Source organism: Carassius gibelio, chromosome A16, assembly GCF_023724105.1.
Source record: "Carassius gibelio isolate Cgi1373 ecotype wild population from Czech Republic chromosome A16, carGib1.2-hapl.c, whole genome shotgun sequence".
Taxonomy (NCBI): domain Eukaryota; kingdom Metazoa; phylum Chordata; class Actinopteri; order Cypriniformes; family Cyprinidae; genus Carassius; species Carassius gibelio.
Window position 1 is genome coordinate 5400806 of NC_068386.1, and position 20099 is coordinate 5420904.

The 20099-nt window shown below is 34.8% G+C and overlaps 1 protein-coding gene across 3 annotated transcripts; it reads left to right on the forward strand.

Moving 5' to 3' along the window:
* Positions 1-304: 304 nt before the first annotated feature.
* On the forward strand, positions 305-13628 carry LOC128030429 (uncharacterized). Of its 3 annotated transcripts, XR_008187891.1 has the most exons (13): positions 305-435; positions 587-687; positions 1217-1327; positions 1405-1461; positions 2242-2358; positions 2743-2811; positions 3735-3848; positions 3928-4100; positions 10164-10189; positions 10566-10664; positions 10764-10832; positions 11612-12650; positions 13459-13628. XR_008187891.1 is itself a non-coding variant. In XM_052618049.1 (8 exons), exons 2-8 carry the CDS (start codon positions 628-630, stop codon positions 4012-4014), a joined length of 615 nt encoding a protein of 204 aa, XP_052474009.1. In that variant the 5' UTR covers positions 306-435; positions 587-627; the 3' UTR covers positions 4015-5074. The 3 variants fall into 3 exon arrangements, 2 of the variants coding, with proteins under 2 accessions (XP_052474009.1, XP_052474010.1); XM_052618049.1 differs by lacking the exons at positions 10164-10189; positions 10566-10664; positions 10764-10832; positions 11612-12650; positions 13459-13628 and having other exon boundaries at positions 306-435; positions 3928-5074; XM_052618050.1 differs by lacking the exons at positions 2743-2811; positions 10164-10189; positions 10566-10664; ... (1 more) ...; positions 11612-12650; positions 13459-13628 and having other exon boundaries at positions 306-435; positions 3928-5074.
* The last annotated feature ends 6471 nt before the right edge of the window (positions 13629-20099 follow it).

Here is a 20099-nt window from a genome sequence, read left to right on the forward strand (position 1 = left end):
TTTAATTTAACTTAAATCATCTTGAGGCCCCATGAACGTTTGATTGACCACTGGTTGAGAGCCACTTATTTATTCTTTACCCATTAGGCCTACTCTAGTCTCTAGACATGCACACCCCACCCACAGTCCATATATGCAAGACATTATGGACATTATGGTTTCACAAATTTTCAAGCCTGCAGTTTCTCCCAAGACACTCTTGACTCAGCTCTTATTGTTTACATAATTCATAACCGGTTTAAAAATACCCCACTCTCGAGCGCTTGCAGGGGTGTTTTCTGGAATATGGGCTGGTGGAATGAGTGAGTTCTGCTCGGGACCGAGCCAACCTGGTTTTCTCTTTGTTTAGCCACCGCCTCCCCTCATGACATCAACACTGCGGAGAGCCGTCGCGCGCTCAGACTCTGCTGCAGAACAGCACGCCAGTGCGCAAAGGTAAGCGAGCGCTCCTCAGCACGCACGATCACGCTAATATACTTAAAAATAGTGAATGGGTTGAAAATATCATTAAATATATGCATGAACAACGCGTTAGCTCGTCCGCACCTCGTTTCGTTGATGTATGCTGTTGTGACTTTGTTTGCAGCGGATCGTGCGCTATTGATGAGTGATTGGTGATCTATCAGCATGTCGCTGTACGCGTCTCAGATTAAAGCGTTTAAAAGCGCGGAGCCCAAGACACTTGGCGTGAGTTACATTACGCACTGTCACATTATTATATTGCTAATTTTCCTCTGGATCATCAGCTACAGATGTTTTATCAACTAGCCCGTATCATTACGCTTGAATTTATAGTCTGAACACGTTGTTTACATATTGCTGGTATGTTGCATATGTGTTTTTAGCAATTCAGTAGGTGCTGTCCTATAGAAGATCACATTTAGGCTTAAGTTTAGTATGTAGCACATGTAGTATATTTAATAAACAATATCTGGCCAACATCCAAGGACACACCCATATCAGAGATGCAACACACGCATACACACTGACGGACTGAACTTAATATAATCAAGATAAAACAATTATAAATACATTTCAGCTTGGCTTATTTGTCTTAAAAATACAGGCTTATTTTTTAATCAGGAACAGAATTAATAATAGTAATACTAATATGAAATATAGACAGATTAACTAAATTAAAATACTAATGTATTTCAGCATGTAAAACTGCAGTTTGTTTGCAATAGTGATTGTAATTTTGTGTTCTTTGGTTTAGGCTATTGAGATCATAATTGGTGTGTTTACTGTAATTCTGAGCACAATTGTGTATAAGCTGCACTACCATATCCAGCGTGAAATCATCATCCTCATCGTCAACGGTGCTCAGGTACAAAAACACACGCATTGAAATACATTAAAGATGTTTAAATTCAGTCATGTGACATGTGGCTCTGTTTCCTACAGCTTGTCATAACTGGTGTTGTCCTGGTGCACACTGGGAGAAAGCCATCTAAATGTTTGGTACAGTATGAATACACATATATGAATATCATCTGAAAATTAGAAAGTGTTCGAGTGCAGTCAGTTGACATAAATCAAGTCACCTTATTTAAATCCTTCTGTCAGAAGGACCTTGCTCCTCCTCGTCCTGTATTGACCAAATACTGTAAGTGCAGTCACAGCAATAACAAACTTTTCAGCAAAGGTCTTCTTTGCATATACTGTATTTTGGCCAATAACCATTCACATAGATTGCAACACATTACTTGAATGACTTCTGAAGGGACCATGCAACCACATTTAGTTTTGTTTTTTTATGGGGCAGTTTGTAAAAGTGTTATTTTTTTATCATTGAAATACTTTGATAGCTTTAATTAATATTTTGAATCAGCTTTTATGTCTATGTAGTTTTTATTATTGTTAACTGAATCAGTTTTTGTTTTTATATTTCTAAGAGTTTTAGTAATGTTCATAGTTTTTGTCTTTTAAATATATTTCTATATAGTTTTTGGTAAGTTTTAAATTTTAGTTTTAATTTAGTAAATCAAGTTAAACAAAATTCAAATGAGAAATGTTGCCTGGGCAGCTATAGTTGAAATGAAACATTTTTACAGTTTATTTTATTTCTTTAATTTTCAGTTTATTTCATGCTTTTTAGGATTTTAGTTAACTATGGTTAACTGCCAATATTTTCACTGAATATTTCTGCATTGATTATTGGAAATGAGATTTTTACCATTATGCTATTGGAAATGAGATTATTCTTTATTGTTGAAATACATGTCTCTTCATTTGTTGCAGGTGCTGACAACATTTGTTCTGCAGTTACTAACAGCAGCATTTGATATTGTTGGATTTGGGCTCATGGCCAGACACATCCCATTCAGAGGAGACTCGTACTACTACAGGGACACAGAGGTAAACAAACAGAGACGCCCCAACCTGCTCATCCTCGAGCCAAGACACAAGTGACTCGATATTTCTTATACTGTAAAAAACAAAACAAAAAACAGATCCCTCAGTTATTGAAATAGCACAAGCATCTGTTAAAAAAGGGGAAAATGTTATACTTCAAATGGTCCGCTTGCTTTGTTCATTGCCAAACAATGATTTCAGTCGAGCTGGCAATTTTTATTTGTGCCTGTCATGAATGTTGAACAGAAAAGCAGATGATTTTGAGTGTAGGAATCAGGGAGATGTACATCGATCTGAACCTCGTTCTCTGTCAGACGGCAGACTGTGGTTGAGTGTGTGTGAGTAGAAAGAGAGATGTGACTCCAGGCTCTCTCCTGCTTGTTTCAGTGGTGTTGTGACCCACTTCACTCTCTTTCGGCCTGCTGTGGAGATGGAGAGAAAGAGGCACAAAAAGAGGTGAGTCGCATTACAAGCTTTACGATGCAGTGGGAAAACTACACACCCTGAGACTCTAAGCTGGATTCATAATTCGGTTCAAGATGAATATAATAACAATTTCCCCCCTAGTTTTAGACTGGTGCAATGCACAATTCTTAGTGTTTTATGCCACAGGCATTTATACATTTCAAATAACTTTGCTTTTTGATGCACAATTTAGACTAGTGTTCGACCAATATGGGTTTTTAGATGACAAATAATACCAATAACTAAAGAGTGGCATGGCTTTATTGATGCATCAGTGTTGTTGTTAAATAAAACAATAAATCAAAACCATTAAATAAAATTTGACTTAAAAATATTTTAAATTATTTTTATTAAATTATAGTATTATATTAATTTAATAACTAATATCAAAGAAAAAGTTGAAAATAGAAATATAAGACAAAAAAAAAAAAACATAAACATTGTACAACCTTAAAAGAAAATTGGCAACTAACTAAAATACAGTAAATCACGTAAGTAAAAGGCAAAATCACATAAGAAAATTATTCAAACTTAAAATGTAAACTGAAAATATAAAAACAACAGCTAAAATACAATAACATATGTATAAAGGTGAATGCAATGTAATTCTAGCAAATTTATATTTTACATTTTCTTCACAAAAAAAGTGGAAAAATTGAAATTGGACATAAAGCAAATGGCCAAATATCGAAATCAGAATTTCAGAATACGATGACTGATAAATTGAAGTATAACATTTTCCATTTTCCCTCTCTGTGGATATTCATATTGTTTTTGTTTTTTTGTCTTATTATTTGCATATGTAAAATGTGCATTTTTTTACATATTTCAAACATTTGGGTGTTTGTATGAATAGTTTTACCATAGAACAGTGCTGTTGGAATAAACTGTTGTATTTGTGGTTTGTATTACAGTTCTTAGTGAATGGGATCTTGGTGACACTGATCGGTTTCCTGATGCTAGCATGTGCCATTGGTTTGGTTGTTTCTCTTTTTGGGGTCTACGCCCTTTCTGTTAGTGCCATAAAGGTATATCTCAATATCTGAGAATTATGTTCTGTTTAAAGTATCTATTAATGTTCTAAGGCTTTTTACTGTTTACCCTCAGGAGCTGACACCTATCCCACACTCTACAGCAAACCAACATTATGGTGTTGGCGTTCAGACCCAGAACGCTATCCACGCCGGAAACTGACAAAACAAGAGGCAGAAGGGCACAGCTTTAGCACAGTTTTTCACCAACTGCAAAAGAGGACTGTTTCACCTACAAACCACTCACAGGTAACCAACCACAACAACAGGAAAAAAAAATAACTTTTGTGAAGTTTTAAATATTTTTTTTTTAAATAAAAGGGATAAAATCGTGATTTTTGCTTGGCTGTCGCTCTCACAGGCTTTAGGAATGCTGTAATATCGAATGCTCAACTTAATAGTTATTCGTACCTCATGACTTTTCGCTCTTACAAACTGAAGCTTCTTAGCATGAAATTCTAATCAGATGTCTACCCAGAAATCTAGACCAGAATCCAGTGTTATCAATGTATAGATGGGTAAGCGTGTTTATCGCATTTTGTACCACCTTTTGCATGAATCTTTGTATCGGTCAACATGTTTGTTTTAGCCACATGAGGACATATGGGTGCTACATTTAGCAAGTTGATATATGTTCATTTGAATTGCAATTTGAAAATAAAAGCACTTGAACCATAAAAATGTAACAACACTGTAAGCAAGCCAAATTATTTTATATATATATGCTTACCAAAAAAAAAAAAAAAAAATCCTTTAAATAAGAGCTTTGATAAATGTGGCCCGTGTTCAGTGAAACTCCTCTAAAGCAGAGTAATGTGAGTTTAAACACCAGTGAGTAACTAAACAGCATCGCTTGGCTTTTTTTGTCATCTTGTTTAATCCGTACTGATTCTTCAGGAAAGCTATGATGACTGCCAACTCTGTAAGTGCCACCACTTGTGACCAAAATCATGGACACCCTAATAAAGGTCAGAGGTTGAACCCTCAGTCAAGGGCTCGACTTTGGTGATGTAAAATCCTCTTGTGGAAGCATGTGTCGTCCGTTCTGTGTCTGTAGATCTTTGTCTTTGTGACAGCATGTGAGATTTGCATTGTGCCTGTTCTCAGTGAACTGTTGACGTGTAGTAAAATGAAAACAAGTAGTATGTAGTAATATGGCTGTGTTTGTGTTTGTATTTGACTGAATGATATTTCAAATAAACTTGATTTATTACACAATCTAATACTGTTTTTATTAGAGTTTTTTCACAGTGCGCACACACAGTTAAATCAACAGATATTGATATAACTCTCAGCAAATCATTGTGCAGAGAACAGTTTAGTCCTGCAAATGGGTTGAAAAATCGAATTGTATTTTCATAGGATTTTCTTGAAAATTTACGATCTGAAATAAGTGTAATAATTTAGTTTTATGTTAGAATAATTAAAAACTAGGTTATATAAGCAGACTTTTATTATAAAACATCAGAAGACGCTTATGAATATGTATTATGCATCATTATGTCAGACCAATACGCTTTCCTGATTTGTGGAAAGGATTCTAGTTAATATTCATAAGATGAGCCTTATAGCAGGGTAAGAGGACTTTTATTTTAAAACATCAGAATCCATTTTTCGGGGGGATCGGTTTGGATGGTGTTTGTTACGGTCTAGACTGGACATTATAAGTGTGTTTCTGCTCTAAACAAACACTCATTCATGCCCTCTGACGATTTCCTGGATAGTTAAGTGAATTACCTTGATGAGTATAGGCTACTGTATGTAATTCAATATGAGTGTTTTGTTTTACAGTGTAATATTTCAAATAATGAGGGGAAAATGTTATCATCATATAATTGTATTTACTAGGCTATATTCATACTATATACATTTCTATAGTATATAGTGGGTGTGTTATTTATCATTAATTAGCTAATTAGTTAATATACATATGCACATATAAATAATACATTTATAAATAAAATTATATAAAATTGAAGTAAAATATAAGGTATTCAAGCATAGACTGTATAAAAATAGTACTCAAGGCATGCTGTATTGTGAATAAGTGATGGGGGAAGGGGTTTCAGGCAATCCGCTGGTGAAGTGGTGTCTTGAGAACTGGGTATACTCTTAATTTATGATATCAGCCCTTTTTTTTTTTTTATCAGCCCAGCAAAGGATGAACACACTTTGTTAAAAAAGCATATATAGGTCAGTAGTATTTGCACAACGTCACTTAACTTCTGCTGCTGGATCCCTATGAAATTAATATTAACCACAGAAGTGGTGCAGACTTTGCAATAAATAATTCAAATAAAATAAATAATTAGACTGCAGCAATTAACATTTTGTCAGAACCTCTAATAAATTACATTATTATGTTGGCTTGGCAACAAGCCAACATACTGTTATGCTATTTAAACTTCTTCTTCTTCTTTTTCTTATTATTATTTTTCTGACAGAAATTCTGAACGCTACTCCTCCTAGGGCTTTAAAGCCACAAGCCCCAAACTCGGCAGACACCTGCGGGATAGAGCGGTGCTGGTTGCTATATCTTTTCAGACGGATCAGACTTAAAGTTTTTTTTTTATTAATTTTTAAATGTCAAAATACATTACCCATAGACTTACATTATCTGAGAAAAAATGCGCCCCTAGTTGCAATATCCGAGATTAAGGGAGGAGTCGGCCGGGTTTCGTTTCACTTTTAAACCGGTTAAAAATACCAAGTAAATAATACAATTTCCCTCAAACTGACAAGCTAAACCAACATATCTGATTATTACAGGGGTCAGGGCTCATTAATAATTGATTTCTGGGCAGAGAGCAGTCAGAAAGATGAGAGAAGAATCACTGCTGCTGTCTCCACGGAGCTCACAACGAGCGAATTCATTCTTATTTAAGACCTTTTAAAACGGCGATTGCACGCAATCCACACGTTAGAACACACCAAGAGCTAAAATCAGATGTTTCTGAACTGTTTAAAGTAATAACATGATATATTCGCAGCAGCGCAACTGCCCGCGAGCTCGCGATGTATTTCTCTGAACACTTAAAGAGAATTTACAGCCTGTCACATTAAAACACTGCAGCGAAACGGCACAAAACAATTAGAAGAATATATTATACACATGAGTGTTTATATGTAATTGTGAGATTTGATCTGTCAGGCTGAACCTCACATCAATTGTTATCCATCGTCACAACATGGTAAAGTCATTTATATATTTTTTAAGAGCTTCTTAAAATAAATATTCCTGCGAATGCACACAATCCACCAATTAGAACACACTAAGAGAAAAATCCAGGGGTTTTTGAGCCGTGTATGTGTGCAAAATGCAATATTTGACATCGCGAAGGGAAAAAAAAGTCACATGACAGCCGCGTTTAGGGCGAGATCAGACAAATAAATAGGCTACACATTTCATTCACACTGACAAGCTAAATCAACATATGTTATTATTACCGGGTCAGATATCTCATTAATAAATTATGTATCTGACCAAAGAACAGAGAGAAAGACGAGAGAGAAATGAGCACTTCATCAGCATTTTTTAAGAGATTCCAAAAATAATATCACAGCACTATTCCACCCATTAGAACACAACAAGAGCAGAATTCAGGTGTTTTTGATATGTTTATGTGTGCAAAATGAAATATAATTTGACAGCGTGATACAGCTTATGAATACTGGAAGGAAAAAAGTCACGACAGCCTTTTAACTCTGGAGTCGATTAACGCATATACGCGTTTTGAGTCATTTTCTCCTGATAACCCCGACAATTACTTAAATTACATTTTCAGTTTTAATCGTACAGATAAGAGCAATACATCAATCGAATCTGTAAAGGGTCTACTTTTTTTTGGATACAAACATAATAACAACAAAACTTTGTGCACTTATAAAATAAAGATAACAAACAAGGTGTGCTGTCTCCAGCCTTGGTCTGCGCTGATCTTCATTTACAGCACGTCATTAAAATGAACTGTAACTCCATGAATACTCAACGAAGAGACATGAGAGATATATCTATAGAAAGCTTGACATGTCTACTTTTAAACCAAACAAGTGCTGCCGAACAAATATTCTGTGATAAAGTAATCCATATCAAAACAACGCGATATCCTTTTTTCACGTCTAATGTGTATGGAAGGCCAAGAGGGTCAAATATACACGTGAATTTTAACGTGTCTCTGTAAAGGGTCTACTTTTTTTTGGATACAAACATAATAACAACAAAACTTTGGGCACTTATAAAATAAAGATAACAAACAAGGTGTGCTGTCTGCAGCCTTGGTCTGCGCTGATCTTCATTTACAAACACGTCATTAAAATGAACTGTAACTCCATGAATACTCAACGAAGAGACATGAGAGATATATCTATAGAAAGCTTGACATGTCTACCTTTAAACTAAACAAGTGCTCCCGAACAAATATTTTTTGATAAAGTAATCCATATCAAAACAACGCAATGTCCTTTTTTCACGTCTCCCTCATTATATCTAATGTGTATGGAAGGCCAAGAGGGTCAAATACACGTGAATTTTAACACGTCAACAACACGTTAAATACGTGTATTTCATGCGTAGACAACACGTATTTAATATTATTCATTTATCGGCGCTGCACAACATGGTAAAGTAATTTATATATATTTTTAAGAGCTTCTTAAAATACTATATTACTCCGATATTATATCCAATATTAGTTAACGCGTTAAATACGTGTTGTTTACACATGAAAAATCAGCGGGTATTTAACGTGTATTTCACGTGTTAAATACACGTGAAATACACTTGAAGTACAAGTTAAAAATCCGTTTGAAGAGGTCAATGTCATTGGCTGCTGAGGACTTGGGTCAAACCACTTCTGTGAGCTTAGAAGGGTGTACCATTCATAGACAAGCAACCACCATTTAACATGCTATAGATCAGCTTATTCAGCCTTATTATTTAGTCTTTTTTCTTTTCCGTTTTGTATAGCCTATAGAAATAATATATTTAAGTTTCAGTTTTATGAAATATTTATTTTATAATAAATATTAATTAAAATTTTGATTAAAATTCTTTAATTTTTCAGTGAGGTGTGATAACTTAAAATATGTTGTCAGTACTATTAAAATAAGATTAAATTGAATGGTATTTAGGAGATTATGGTTTTTGCATGACTTATTTCACATTCAGCTAGACAACCCTGTCGTAGCTGTTTTCATAGCCTAGGCTTTTTATTTAAAAAGAAAACAGCAAGGGACCATGGAAAAAGACTGTCGCAGGTGTATTTTTTTATGGTATTATTTATTTATTTTTTTGGCAGCGGGGCAACTCAAGAATGCTAGGCACACAAGTACTGTGGCTCTTTTGCCCCATGGCCAAGATGGCCAAGCCAACATCAAAGTTAGTTCACTAACTTTTAATTCTAGTTATTATTATTATTATTATCCAATCTCTTACTTTTATTTGGTTGAGACATCAAATACACTGCTGGACAATAACCAAACATTTGAATTTTTTAATTAATTATATAATTATATATATAATTATATACATTACAAATAATTATAATACAGTCACGCTATAATTAGAACAATATCAAAGCAATAGGAGTCTATAGTATGTGCTCATTTATGGGTAAACATATATTTGTCTTTTTTTCTAGAGCATAACTGGACACTTTGTCAGTAGTGTTGAGAATCAGGCAACAGTGAGCTGTTCTTTAGAGAGTAACAGATTTATTTTATGTTACCGGCTGTGTGATGGAGGAGTTCCTCTGAAGGTTATTTTATGGTCATTTGAGTTTTGTTAATTAAATCCCTTTAATCCAGGAGTTTTATTATTGTTGTGTATCAAACACATTGTCCTCATTGTCAAACTGTTTTGCCCCATCAAATACCTGTCTCACTCAGAGGCAGACTCCCTGCCCCAGATAGCCTCGCCATGGGGTCGATGTGGGCGTGGCTGTAATCAGCCAATCAGAGACTGTTGCTAACACGTCACGCCTCCAGCTTCCAGATCTTCTCCAATGTTTGGGTTCCACCCGGTGAGGGTGTCATCTCCCAAATGATTCCTCAGATGCCCACTCACATATGTGTGTCTGCTCATGTTTATGATTCACACGAGTGAGCTCATTTTGTTCAGTTTTGTCTGGTTCTGTGGACCACACTTTTTAAAAGGTTATTTTAAATAGTTTCTTTATCAATTTCAAATCTTACTTTCCATCAGAGACTGTGATGCTCTCGGCTGAAGTAAAAACAGACACAGAAATGTTGCCAGCATGTGAGTGTGAGAATATTTTGGGGTTCAGGACTAATGGATGTAATTTGTTTGTTCAGGCGGCCATGTGGAGCTGGATGAAAAGGTACATATTGTATTACATAAACAGTGCATTATTAATCAGACAGTTAATACGATATAAGTATTAAATTTAATTGAGTGATTTAGTTTGTGATTGATTGATGTTTTATCATTTGTATACAATAGGGTCCTGAGACTACTTGATGAACATTACGTGTTTCGCATTTTAATTTAATACAAAATTTTAATTACAAATTATATGATTAGAATAGCAGACTAAGTAATCCAGGTTTTTTAAAGTTCTTGAGCTGCATGAACTCCACAATTTTGTAATAATATTTGTACAAAGTCACAAATGTAGGCTACTTATTAGATTATTGACCAAGAAATAGTGAAGAATTAAATTCATCTTTTGTATTCTACTTGTGTTCTCTGTCCAGTCAGCGTATCCGCACATGTTGTCCAGAGGACTGCCTAAGAGACATCACATCGTGACGTACATACTACCAAAGAGCTCTCAATCACACCTGCAGCTTCAGGTACAACTCTGGGTCATCCACACATACTGTAAAAACTACTAAAAATGTTGCTGATTTTAAGTCCATGTGTTTCATAAGATCTTTTTCTGATTTCCTCAGACTTGTTTGCACCCTGATCCTGCTGAAGACAGTGTGTGTGTGTGGGTTGATGCAAGTCTGCTGTAGACGGTGAGAAGAATTCTATTCAAATACCATCTGACCTGCCACAGACCATCAGGGATGGAGAACATCATTAATCTCTTTTAAAGGAATAATTCACCCCAAAATTTAAATTGAATGAAAATTGACTCACTCTCAGGCAATCCAAGATATACTGTAGATGATTTTGTTTCTTCATAAGAACAGATTTGGAGAAATGTAGCATTACATCGCTTGCTCACCAATGGATCCTCTGTGAGCAAGTGAGTGAATGGGTGCCGTCGGAATGAGAATACAAACTGCTGATAAAAACATCACAAAAATCGACAAGTAATCCACATGACTCCTTTCCATCAATTAATGTTTGTGAAGTGAAACACTGTGTGTTTGTAAGAAACAAATCCATCATTAAGAACATTAAGAAAACTTCAATTCTGGACAAAAGTCCGTAATGCATAATAATGCTTCCTCTACTACAGAAAGAGGACTTTTAGCTGGAAGCAATGGTTTGAAGTTAAAAACGTCTGGATGACTGGAGACATGTGGATTACTGTGATCTTTTAATCAGCTGTTTGGATTTTCATTCTGACGGCACCCATTCACTGCAGAGGATCCATGCGTGAGCAAGTGATGTAATGCCACATTTCTCCAATCTGTTCTGATGAAGAGACAAATGAAGTTCTGATGAAGAGACAAACTCATCTACATCGTGGAGGGCCTGAGGGTAAGTACATCTTCATTTTTGGGTGAAGTATTTCTTTAAGTATTAATTCTATTGTTTTGAGTGTCTGTTTTCTGTATGTTGTCAGTGTGACGGAGGTCTCTTGGTGAGGACATTGAACGAATCAGCACTGGAACCAAATTTGCCTTAGAACTGTGGTTGAAAACACAGGAGCCTCATGCTGAGATGGGCTGATGACTTATCTCTGCCTGCTTCTGTTTATGTTACCATTTAACCATTGCTTTGAGGAAGACTGCACCACCTACTTTCTTACACACACAGTTATAAATGCTTTATTTTAAAGGTGAACAAATTATTTTGTTGTTCACATGACCAGCAGAACATTCACTTGTTTCAGGAACCAGTGAACAGACACTTCCATATGCAGAATAAACGGATCATGTCAAATACACCTATTAATTGGATAGACAACAGCATAGACAAAAATACAGGAAAAATGAAATTTCATCACAGATTACATTTGACCGCCGAGATAATCTGCAGAATTTCACTTGCTTCACATTTCCTCTGACACATTTATGTTCTTGTTGTTGAAATACTCAGTATCTTGATTTCGCAATCAAGTTAATGCCTGGCACATTTTTACCCTCTTTGCTATTAGAAAGAATTTGAGCTGAAGTGACACAGAGCCGTCTACTTCTGTTTGGTTTATTTCATATTGAATCTGTCACCCATTGCACAAATTTGTTAAAACTCCTACATTTGATCTGTGGTACAACCAGGCAGTGTGACAAAAAAAAATAGGATTTTTTCCCAATGAAACAGTATTTTCCATTAATATTCAAAAATATTAAAGCCGCCACACTGCCATTTTAAGAAGATCTTTTTAATTACACTAAATCTCTGTTAATACAGCACATGACTGTCATCATTCAATCCATTTTTACAAGTTACAAATTACTTTGTGCAAAGGTATATGGTAGGAAAATAAATTCTAAATAATAATGGAATGTAAAATCATTTCCCTGTCGGTTTAGCATCCTGCTGTGCAGTGCCAGATGTATGACAGTTATTCATCCAACATAAGGATTTCTGCAGGCCTCGTTCTTCTTAAGCAGAGGAAAGGACAATGCTGGGGGTCAGAAAAGCTGAATGATGGAGTTAAAGTGAGTTCTTTTTACAGAAGTGTGATGTGATGTGAAGCATATGTGTGTTTTACTATACCTGTGTCCTTCATTTGTTCACCACGTACATTCCTGTGCGGTTTATCGGAGGTTTTTCTCTGACATCCTGTTAAAACATGAGTCAGTTAACATTAGATGACAATGAAGGGCTTTTATATACTATAACTTCCATCAGCCTTAGAAACAACTTTTTATGTCAAAAAGTAATTATGTTAAGTACTTTTTTTATATATTACTATTATTAATTATTATTTATTAATATTATGGGTTTTGTTTATTGCTCTTGTTTATTTTGATCATTTATTTCTATTTAGATGTAATGTTATACACATACATATATATATATATACTCGTTTATGTATTTACTTATACTTTTGTATATTTTTCATTTTCTTTCAATTTACTTTTATCATAAATATAGTGATTCTTTTCTGTTATAAGATGTCTTTTTTGTTATTTCTCAATTGTATTTTTCTTACTATAAAATGTTGTTTTTATTATTTTTAAATAAAAAAAAGAATCCTTTTTTTCCCCATTGGGCTGTTTCAGGTGATTTTGAAAATTTTATTTATATCATCACTGTGAATCTTGCAACTTGTTATTAATAAAAATGCCAGCACCCTAACAAACGCTTCCGTTCAGCTCTGTTCAGTTAATCAGTCTCTGGTGCTCTGATCAGCTGTCCACCAAAACCTGCTGCTCGGATGCATTCATCCCTGGAGGCCTCAATGAGGGTTGGATTCATAGTTTAAGTCTTTCTCTCCTGGATCCCATTATTGTTCCAATGTAGGCAGGGCATTGTGAGCGGTGACGCCGGAGCTACTGGACGATGGAGGAGACATGGACGGAGGCCTCCCAGTCTCTGGACGAGAGTCGAGTTTCCCACGCTTCAGGTTTCTTAGTCAGGGCTGCACAAAGAGGGGCCTGTGCAAGCAACGGTGGTGCTGGGACACCAAGTAACAGTAGCCAATTTTCCCTATTTCTGATCTGAGATTGTAGGGTCAGTATTTTACATGGACTGAGATGGTGATGGAGAACCCCTCTATAAACGCCTCTGTTTCCCTCCAAAATAAAGCTGCAATTCTATTTATAGTTAAACGTTGTAAAACAAGATTTACAGTATGTTTGTATATAATCTTTGACTTGTTATATTGTTAGACGTATTATGGTTAAAATGCATGCTTTTCAATGAGTTTTGCTGTTAAATTACATGTTTCTTGATGCTTTCTGACCACAGGGCTGCATTCACACAGTCAGTGTTTTCACTACCTGACTTTACTAACAGGCGTCACAGTCAAATTGTCCCGTTCATACAGCAGCAGGCAAGAGAAGATCCGTTATGTCTGTACGAGCAGGTAACCATAGCTAATCCCTTCAGACTTCAAACTTCGGAGTAAATCCTGTAACTGATAACTATTGTAAAGATGAATGTGTATTGAGTCTTTTACGGTATTTAATACCTAACTTACTCCTGCTACTTTTGTATTGCATCATAGAATGCAGTGTTTTAATTTTGTTTATTATTTATGTACTATTACAAATTACAAAAACTGTCATCCTAAAGAATGCGTATAGTACCTAAATGGTAAACATGAGAACCTTTTGAAAGGGTATTGCCCCAGTGACAGAGAATGTAGAATTTTCTTTCATATTTTGTTTATATGTTTTTAATATTTCTTTTTATGTTTTCATTTTAAATTTAGTAATTTTATCATGAACCTTTGTTCATTTTATTAGTGATTTTTATATTTCTGTTGAGCTTTTTTTATTTATAAGTTTTGAATATTAATTCATAATTTGAATACTTTAAGTTTCATTTTAAATGAGTTGTTAAGTTATGTAATATTTTATTTTTTATTATTATGTATCTTATATTTATATTTTATGTCAACTTTATTTTAATTAACAATTTTAAATATTTTTAAATTAATATAACAACACTTTCTTGAGCTCACAATTTTGTCAGCCCTACAAATCATTGACAAGCAACAGCAAATAATAAGGAACAAAGTGCAAGTTTGTCAAAGTCAGTTCTGTTCTTACAGTATAGAACATTGACTTTTAAAATTCAGTAGTAAGTCTTTAAAATTTTAGCGGGTCGCTTTTGTTAGAGAATTTAGTTTCACTCTTTTTCATGACCAAAAAGTATAGGAACAAAACAAAAGCCAAGCTGCATCAGTATGAGAAGTATACTTATGAAAAGTATCGCACCGCTTGTTTGCCGTTGGATGTATCAAATGTGCTTTCCGTTGAATACATAGGGATGTCAGGACTGAAGTACATGGGAGGATTCATCTCTTCAACTTCATTCACGAAAACTCTTCGTTTTGGACAACAGCACCAGAGCACCACCTGAGAGGAGGAACACCTTGTCCTTTAATAGTAAACTGTTAATGCTGACAAAAACAATCCCAAAATGTACCACCTTGGCTATTATTTTAAGTATTTCACCACAAACATCTTGCTTTATATATAAAAATGGTAATCATTTAGTAGCATGTTATATAGCCTATCAAAGGTTACATTATATATATATATGGTATCAATGTACTGCTGAATAGTAGTACAGAAGTTGGTCAGTTTTATTATATATTAAAATAATTATACAATCAAATATATGCAACATACCACAAATGGTTTTGTTTTATTTTAAAGTTGGTACCATTTTCCCTGAAACCTTGTACATTGTCCCTGAAACCTTGATCACTCACCAGAATGATGAGGATGAGGAGGAGGAAGAGGCTGACAGCCGTCAGCGCTAACAGAGCAACCGCCCATCCAGGCACCAAAGTATTGGCCGTAGTAGGTGAATGGTTCATGGCTGTGGTCTTCGAGGTCTGAGCTATTGAAAACATGGTAGAGCTGATTGTCGTTTTTCCAACAGTGCTGTGAATGGAGGTAAATGTGCTTTGGGGGGCTGCAGTGGTGGTGTTATTGGGTGCTGTAGTCGTGGAGGCATTTGGGGTTGCAGTGATGGTGGCATTTGGGAATGTAGTGATGGTGTCAATGGTGGTGGTGCCATTGGAAGCTGTAGTGATGGTACCAATGGGTGCTGCTGTGGAGATCCTGTTGGGGACTTTTGGTGTTGTCCCATTAGTTACTGAATTGGTGGGTCTGGTAGAAATACTTGAAATATCAATCAGTGAGTTGGTTGTGGTGTTTAGGGGCATTGTGGTGGTGTTAAAGGGTATGGAGGTGGTGGAGTGGATTGGGTTTGTGATGTTTCCTACAACAGCACTGGAGCCCAATGGGAGAGAGGTGGACATGTTGGGTGAGTGTGTGGATGGAAGGTGACTGGTGAAGGATTCAGCATCCGTTATGATGTCAGGAGTGGAAGTGAGGGGCGTGGTCATTGAGGACATGGTCGTAAAAGGTGTTTCTTTGTGTGTTGTCATTGGTGTTCTGCTAAAGTTCTTCTCTTCCTCAAGAGGTTCTTCACCTGGTAGTTCATCTGTGGGTGGGATTGAATGTACTTTCTGTTAGTTTATATCTTTTTTTGTCAATTTTATAGGGAAGCTTATTTCCGCCACAGAATAAAAAATAATTGCAACTTTTTATATTACATTAGAGTTTTTTTTTTTTTTTTTTTACTTATGTTTTAGGCAACTTTGTAGGTATTTGGTAGAATTGTGAGATGTAAGTTCATAATTCTAACTTTTTTCACTATTCTTGGTTTACATCTTCCAGTTTCTGATTTTTTTTCTTCAGAATTCTGCATGAAGAATTTGAAGAATTGAAATCTATAAGTCTGTAACTAAAAAAAAGAAGAAGAAAACATAACTTGCAATTGTAAGAGAATTATCAGAATTATGAGATTTTAAAAAATCACAATGTTCTTTCTTATGTTTTTTATTCATTGGTGATAATAAGCTTCCATATGTTTAGTATGGTCAGTAATGTCAATGTTACTGAACAATGTGTAAACAATCTAAAATCAACCACTTAGGACTGTTATTTTACTTTCAATGTAGCTGAGGTCAATCTCTAGTATCGGCGAAGGAATTCGTTTGTATGCAGGCAAAAAGATTCCTCTCAAAAGCTCTGGATTGACATGAGTCGGCCCAAACAGCAGACGAGAAGAGGCGATCACAGACCCATTACTGCAAGAGAAACATTATAATATGTTTTCCACTCTGTCATACTGGATGTAAATCTAAGATTATGAGTTAATCAGACCTGAAAATCATCTCATCTGCCCCCAAATATATCAGATGAGTGGTGTCATTAGGTCTTTCATAAATATCTGCAAACTGAAAAAAGAAAAGTACAATGAAAAAATAAAATGAAATCAGTATTCCTCAGAGTGAGACTAATTTACTAATCTTAACTAATAACAGAAACCTTTAAAATGGTTGGTAATTATGATTGAGTTCTTTTAGATAATCACACTTTAAAAAGTAGCATAATGTCAAAGTATTTATTAAATACCTTTTTTTTTACACCATAGTAAGGTTTCCATTACATTAATGCTTTTGGAAAAGGATTTTCTCCAAACCAACTTACTGTTCATTGCACTCAAAGTATACATTTAATCAGTTCATTTCATAACTTCAATAAAGTACCTATAGCTTATTTTATTCAAAGTACCATGACAACACCATGGTTGCTTAGAGTAGGTGTATGGCATGCATTTTAATTACTTTTAAATATAGCAAATTAATCTGGCAATAATACTGTGGTAGTCCCATGTTATGATTACCAAAGTTACTTTGATATAATGCAAGGTATTTACATTTAAATGATAAATGGTACTTTTCTCTAAATGCAACCATTCAGTAACATAAAGTACTGTTGTATTTTTATCTGAAACCATGACTGTACCTGGGATATTTTCCAAAGGAGTTCTAGATGACCACTAGTCACTGACCTAATAGTTCAAATGATTTACTTTCATCTATACTGTATGTCTGGTGGGGGATGTAATATATCCTAGAATACTGTAAATATTCCATGAGTGCTTTATCCAAGCATGAATAACAAGAGACCCTCACCAGTTGCTCCACCTCTTGCTTGAGTGTTGTATATTCAGCTGATTGCTGATCAGCCAGTGAGTCTTTATAAACACGGTTAGTGATTCTGAGATCCATCAGAACTGAAGTCAAAGAGTGTGGAGTCGAGGCATCTGTGCTTTCAGTCAGGGAATCCACCGCAGACATGTTGACAGAGTTAACACCTAAATCAGATTTTGATATAATGATCATGAAAAGTTTTTGTGACATATTTAAATTGTTAATTTTAAGGTTTTTATTACATCCAGAAATGAAAATGTTGTCATGTTCAGGAAAAAATAATACATTCTGAGGATTTTTTTTTTCTCCATACAGTGAAAGTCAGTGTTGTCCAAAACAACAAAAACAATGACTTTTTATTTTGAATAAACAAACACTGAGAACATTTTCTAAAATATTTTCTGGTAACACTTTATTTTAAGGTGTCCTTATTACACGTATCACATGTACTTACTATCATAATTACAATTAATAATGCATAATTACATGCAAGTAACCCTAAACCAAACCCTAATCCTAACCGAACCATATAGGAAGTACATGCAGTTAATTATTATTACTCAGTACTTAAATGTATAACTACCCCATAACAAGGACACCTTAAAATAAAGTGTAACCTATTTTCTTTATGTACTTCAGAGTTTGGAACAACATTTTCTCATATTTAAATTTTTCATAAATCACATTTTTAAAACAAAGTTGGTACTTACCCATGAAAAGTACAATCCAACCAACAACTAAGGCGGTGGAGGCTCTTGGGATAATCTTCATCATCTCTGAAGACGTGTTATCCTTCAGTGTGTTATCTCTGCCAGAACGTTGAGTCAACATCAACTAATGTTCTGGACTCTGGAGAAAGTGGCTCTTTATCAGAGTGAACAGTCTTTTTATTGTTTGAGCACCTGAGCAGGTACTGAACCCAGGTGGGTGGAGCTCCTTCACCTCATTGTCTCATTGAGGAGTGAAAAAAGAGGATGCCTTTTCTAAAAACCTCCCTAAAAGAAAAACCACAAATCAGATCTCAGTCATTTCTCTTTGACAGCTATTACATTGAAATTAGACTTTTGCTCATCTTTCCTGCTTTTCAGATGAGACAATAACCCCCAGTGAATCCACATTCGTAAAGTTTGCAACTTTGATCTGAATAATAACTGTAACTATGATTAATGTCTGCATAGTATATAAGTCTGATTTGCTTTTGAATAGAGAGATGAAATTTATTTAGCTAGTAACTTTTTGTGGACATTGTGTAGGTTATTATATATTTATGGTCATAACGTCTCACCTTAAATAGCACATCTCACCTCAGCTGAAATGAATCTATGTGATGACATCACCTGTGACATCAGCAGTGACATTATACCGCAGAAGTGTGTGTGTATGTGTGTTTTGTCTGGTTGCAGGCAGCAGTGTGCAACTCCCTCCTCAAGACATTTTATCAGCCATAACCACATCTGTCTTCCTTTTTTAAGCATCCCATCAGATACATAAAACAATAAGTGTCTTTTATTGTGTTTCCAGATTGCATTAAAGTTAAAACAATATTTTGTGTCAGATGGTTCAATAAAATCATCTGCATTCATATAAATATTTAAAATCCGTTGATGTTTTTTCCTCTAGGTTAGAGACACTGTGGTAAGAATTCTGGATGTACTGGACACTATCAGTCCCCTGAGCTTCTGGAGATTATGTCATGTCATCATGTGTGCCTGCAGTTTTGGCTCATGAATTCTTGGCAGCTGTTTGGGATGGAGACTTGCAACACATGCAGTTGATTGTCCACTTGGCCAAGACATGACATCTCTGCTCTCCCCTACTTCAAACACTGATAATATATAAAACAAAGGCACACCGTTCCATGAAAGTATCTTACAAATAATGCCATGGTAACCAAACTTCCTGACAAAACACAACATACATATTGTTACTACAAAAGTATCAAAAAAGTCAAAACAGATATTAAATGACAGCAATATTCCTACACAGGTAGCAGTATATATATAGTATGTTTACAAAAGTGAATTAAAAAATAAAAAATCAGTTGACACAAACAATTAACATATATATATATATATATATATATGTATATATATATATATATATATATATATATATATATATATATATATATATATATTATTATTATTATTATTATTATTATTACAGTAAAAACACAGTATTATTGTAGAATATTATTGTAATTTAAAATAACTGGTTTATTTTATTATGTTTTAATACGTAGCCTAATTTATTGAATTTTCAGCAGCAATTCGTTACTCTGGTCTCAATGTACATCCAAAAGCAACTTAATAATATATATTAAGTAAGTTGCTGTGACTACACTAAAGCGTCAACACTGTTATTTTAAACAGTTATTTTATATTTGAATGAAAATAATTGCTGGGACTTTTATTTGTCGAAG

What these genes read in the sequence shown, in the direction of transcription:
- LOC128030429 (XM_052618049.1), top strand. Translation starts at nt 628, where the DNA reads ATGTCGCTGTACGCGTCTCAGATTAAAGCGTTTAAAAGCGCGGAGCCC. An exon ending in GAAAGCCATCTAAATGTTTG is followed by an intron (nt 1,462 to 2,241) that starts GTACAGTATGAA and finishes CATTTGTTGCAG; the next exon opens with GTGCTGACAACATTTGTTCT. An exon ending in TTTCTGTTAGTGCCATAAAG is followed by an intron (nt 3,849 to 3,927) that starts GTATATCTCAAT and finishes GTTTACCCTCAG; the next exon opens with GAGCTGACACCTATCCCACA.